The 3,764-nt window shown below is 42.8% G+C and overlaps 1 protein-coding gene across 2 annotated transcripts; it reads left to right on the plus strand.

Annotated features, from left to right (window-relative positions):
* The first annotated feature begins 638 nt into the window (after positions 1 to 638).
* On the plus strand, positions 639 to 3,427 carry LOC142748377 (uncharacterized). Of its 2 annotated transcripts, none has more exons than XM_075855475.1 (2): positions 639 to 743; positions 1,947 to 3,427. In XM_075855475.1, exons 1-2 carry the CDS (start codon positions 644 to 646, stop codon positions 3,194 to 3,196), a joined length of 1,350 nt encoding a protein of 449 aa, XP_075711590.1. In that variant the 5' UTR covers positions 639 to 643; the 3' UTR covers positions 3,197 to 3,427. The 2 variants fall into 2 exon arrangements, with proteins under 2 accessions (XP_075711590.1, XP_075711591.1); XM_075855476.1 differs by lacking the exon at positions 639 to 743 and adding an exon at positions 1,432 to 1,521.
* Positions 3,428 to 3,764: the final 337 nt, after the last annotated feature.

Here is a 3,764-nt window from a genome sequence, read left to right on the forward strand (position 1 = left end):
ACTTTTTCTGTGAAATCTTTCTTAACAACTTCATTACTACAGGGTTTACTCCCCTACATTACTGAGCAGATTGTGGCCGAATGGTTTTGCATCACTGAATTCAGAGAGCCATTAACTTTTTTATTTTTCCATCATCTAAGTTGCATGTGGGCTTGTTTTTTGCAGGATAAGTTATATTTTTTTAATAGAACCATTTTCAGGGAAGATATAAATTGATTAGGTTTTATATTAAAAAAAAAATTTAAGGAGGAAATGGAAAATAAAATAAATTTTTCCATCGTTTTTCACGTTTTTTTTATTTCGGGTATCCGTGCACATTAAATAACTGGTTCATTTTATTACGAGGGTAGTTACAATTGCAGCGATACCATATCTGTGTCTTTTTTTTTCACCACCTATTAAAAACAAAAAATCTATTAAGCCGTGCTTCTGACCTTATAGGCATATAGCTATGGCAGCCCTGGGGCTTTTTCAACCCATCGACACCACCCACATGGTCTGTCACTCAGGCCCCACCCAGATGAAATTATCGGAACCTAGAACTGTTAGTGACATCACAATACCAGTGACATCACAATGCCCCGTCCAGCCCTACATAATGTGAAGGATGTGCTGGGGACAGTTGAGGGTTTTGAAGAAGGAGATGATGATTATGATGATGATGGATGTGAGAGTTTTGCTGCTAATTTTGCTGACTGTCGCCCCATGTGATGTAGAAGGTCTGGTAACTAGAAGAACAGCAGGTAATGTGCATTTATACTTGGGGGGGTTCTGTTACAAGAGATCAGTGGCGCTACATTGGCGCTGCCTATCTTTTCCTATCTGTCTCACATGGCTTTTGCAGGAAGTTTCTTTCTTCTGTGCCAGCTAATGATTGACATATAACACTCCCTATCTCTTTAAGAAGAGGTTCTTTAGCAGCTGCATTGTGTATAATACAGACCTGAACCTCAGCTACAGACCTTCTTTATTTACATGCACTGACTTAGTATAATAAACTGTCAGAACAGGAGGGAAATTTGTGCCGCTGCTGTATTTACCTCACAGAGGATTGTCTAAATTGGCTACAAATGTAACAAACCCTCAGCTTTGAGACGTATTAGGTCTGTACAGGTTTTCAGCCACTGAATGTAAGCAAGAATGCTCCCATTCACTGCCAGAAAGCAGAGATTTTGAAAAACATATTAGAAAGTAGCAGAATTATATAATTATTGTGATTTATATAAAACCCAAGAAAAACATTTTAAAAACATGAGAGCAGTCACATTATCCCTGCATGCACTGCCCTTCACTCAGGCCCCGCCCATATTACATCATCAGAACTCTGCACTGTTGGTGACATCACAATACCAGTGACATCACAATACCCTGTCCAGCACTATATAATGCGGGGGATGTGCTGGAGATATTTGAGGGTTTTGATTAAAGAGATGATGATGATGGATGTAAGAGTTTTGCTACTGATTTTGCTGACGGTCGCCACGTGTGATCTAGAGGGTCGGGTCACTAGAAGATCAGCAGGTAATGGAAATTTTCTAATGGGGGGGGGGCTTTGTTACTAAGTATAAGTCAATGATCTGCAAAAATGGTCTCCAACTTGAGACTATCTAAGGCCTCATGCACACAACCGTAGCCATGTGCACGGCCATGATTTTGGGTCGGCCGACCGCGGAGTGTCACCCGCAAGCCACCCGTAAATTGCGGGCTGTGCACATGACCGCATCCATTATTTTCTATGGAAATCACGGTCGTGTGCATGGGACCATACAAAAGAATGGGGCCGCAATTCCCCCGTGGATTATCGGGAGATTTGCGGCCGCAAAAGCACGTTCGTGTGCATGGAGCCCAACTGTTGTGAAACTACAATTCCCAGCATGTTTAGAATGTCCTCGTCTGGTATACTGTATGTAAAGTCTCACTATTATTTATTATTCATTTCTGGACAGTGACCACCCCTACCGTGCCCCTGCCAGCTGCCACTCTGGAGGAAATCCTTGGTTACACCGCTGTGGCAGTATTTGACACCTTCCTGTTCGCTGTGATTGGGGCCCTGATATATTTTATCTACAAATTGCACCAATTCGTGCGTCAGGACCCAGCAGAGGGCGAGCTAAAGGAAGTTGTTGTGGAGAAGCCGGCTGCTCCAAAGAAAGAGCCGAGTGTAAAAATCACAGCTTCGAGCGAGTATCTAAAAAACAATGTGGCCCACATACCAGCTGCCCCGAAGCTAGAGCCGAGTGCATTTATGACTGCACTAAAATACCTAAAGAAATGCTGTGGTAAGAAAAACAGCTACAAATTGCACCAACAGCCAATGGAGGATGAGCTAAAGGAAGTTGTTGTGGAAAAGCCAGCTGCAAATACCAGCTCACCAAAGGAAAAGCTAAAAGACGATGTGGTCCAGGTACCAGATGCTCCGAAGCTAGACCTGAGTGCATTTACCACCGCACCAAATAAAGATCCAAAAATCAATGTGGCCCAGATACCGGCTGCTCCGAAGCTAGACCTGACTGCATTTACCACCGCATCAAAGAAAGATCCAAAAATTGATGTGGTCCAGATACCAGCTGCTCCGAAGCTAGACCTGACTGCATTTACCACCGCAACAAAGAAAGATCCAAAAATTGATGTGGTCCAGATACCAGCTGCTCCAAAGCTAGACCTGAGTGCATTTACCACTGCACCAAAGAAAGGTCCAAAAATTGATGTGGTCCAGATACCGGCTGCTCCGAAGCTAGACCTGAGTGCATTTACCACTGCACCAAAGAAAGATCCAAAAATCGATGTGGTCCAGATACCGGCTGCTCCGAAGCTAGACCTGAGTGCATTTACCACTGCACCAAAGAAAGATCCAAAAATCGATGTGCCCCAGATACCGGCTGCTCCGAAGCTAGACCTGAGTGCATTTAAAACCGCACCAAAGAAAGATATTAAAAATGATATGGCCCAGATACCAGCTGCTCCGAAGTTAGAGTTGAGTGCATTTGTCTCCGCACCGAAAAAAGATCTAACAAACGAGGCCCAAAAAGCAGATGCTGCTATGAAAGAGCAAAGTGCAAGAACCACCGCACAGAGCGCAGATCTGCAGAACGTTGTGGCCCAGGAACCAGTTGTCTGGAGGGAAATACCAAAGCTGGAGCACACTGAATTCATGACCACACTGAGTGAACTGCTAAAGAAACGCTGTGGTCAATAAATCAGATTGTAGGTGGGCCACTGCGAGATCTTTCATCAACTGTAAGATAAAAGGTGACCACAATACCACCATAGAAAAGTGATCATCTTTCACTACAAGGAATGGGACACCAGAATCATCTGATGTCTACAGTGCCTGGATCCAGTCATCAGATTTGAGCAATGCCATTGGGCTGGAAAAACATCCTAAAATATTTAACTTCACATTGACGGACATCTTTGTTCCAGCTTGTTGATGGCATTGGATGCCTGTAATAAAACTGGCTGCATTTAAAAAAATTGGTGTGTCCGTGATTTTTTGGAATTTTTAGGAACTTGTACAGATGTAGGATTGTAATTATAATAATTTCAGAGGTTACATTATTTGCTGCTGATAAGTTCAGGACAATTTTCAAAGCTATAGAAATGACTTATCTTTATTATTTATTATGGTATACTAATTCGTCCGTAAAAAATGTTGGCCGTCCGTGATTTTTGGATAAATCGTCCTGAAAAAAGAATCAGGTTGGCAATCCTGGTCAACGCACATATATCCCACTTCAGAAATCAATGAACCTTTGGAACAAGGA

Source organism: Rhinoderma darwinii, chromosome 3 (assembly GCF_050947455.1).
Source record: "Rhinoderma darwinii isolate aRhiDar2 chromosome 3, aRhiDar2.hap1, whole genome shotgun sequence".
In the NCBI taxonomy this organism is placed as follows: domain Eukaryota; kingdom Metazoa; phylum Chordata; class Amphibia; order Anura; family Rhinodermatidae; genus Rhinoderma; species Rhinoderma darwinii.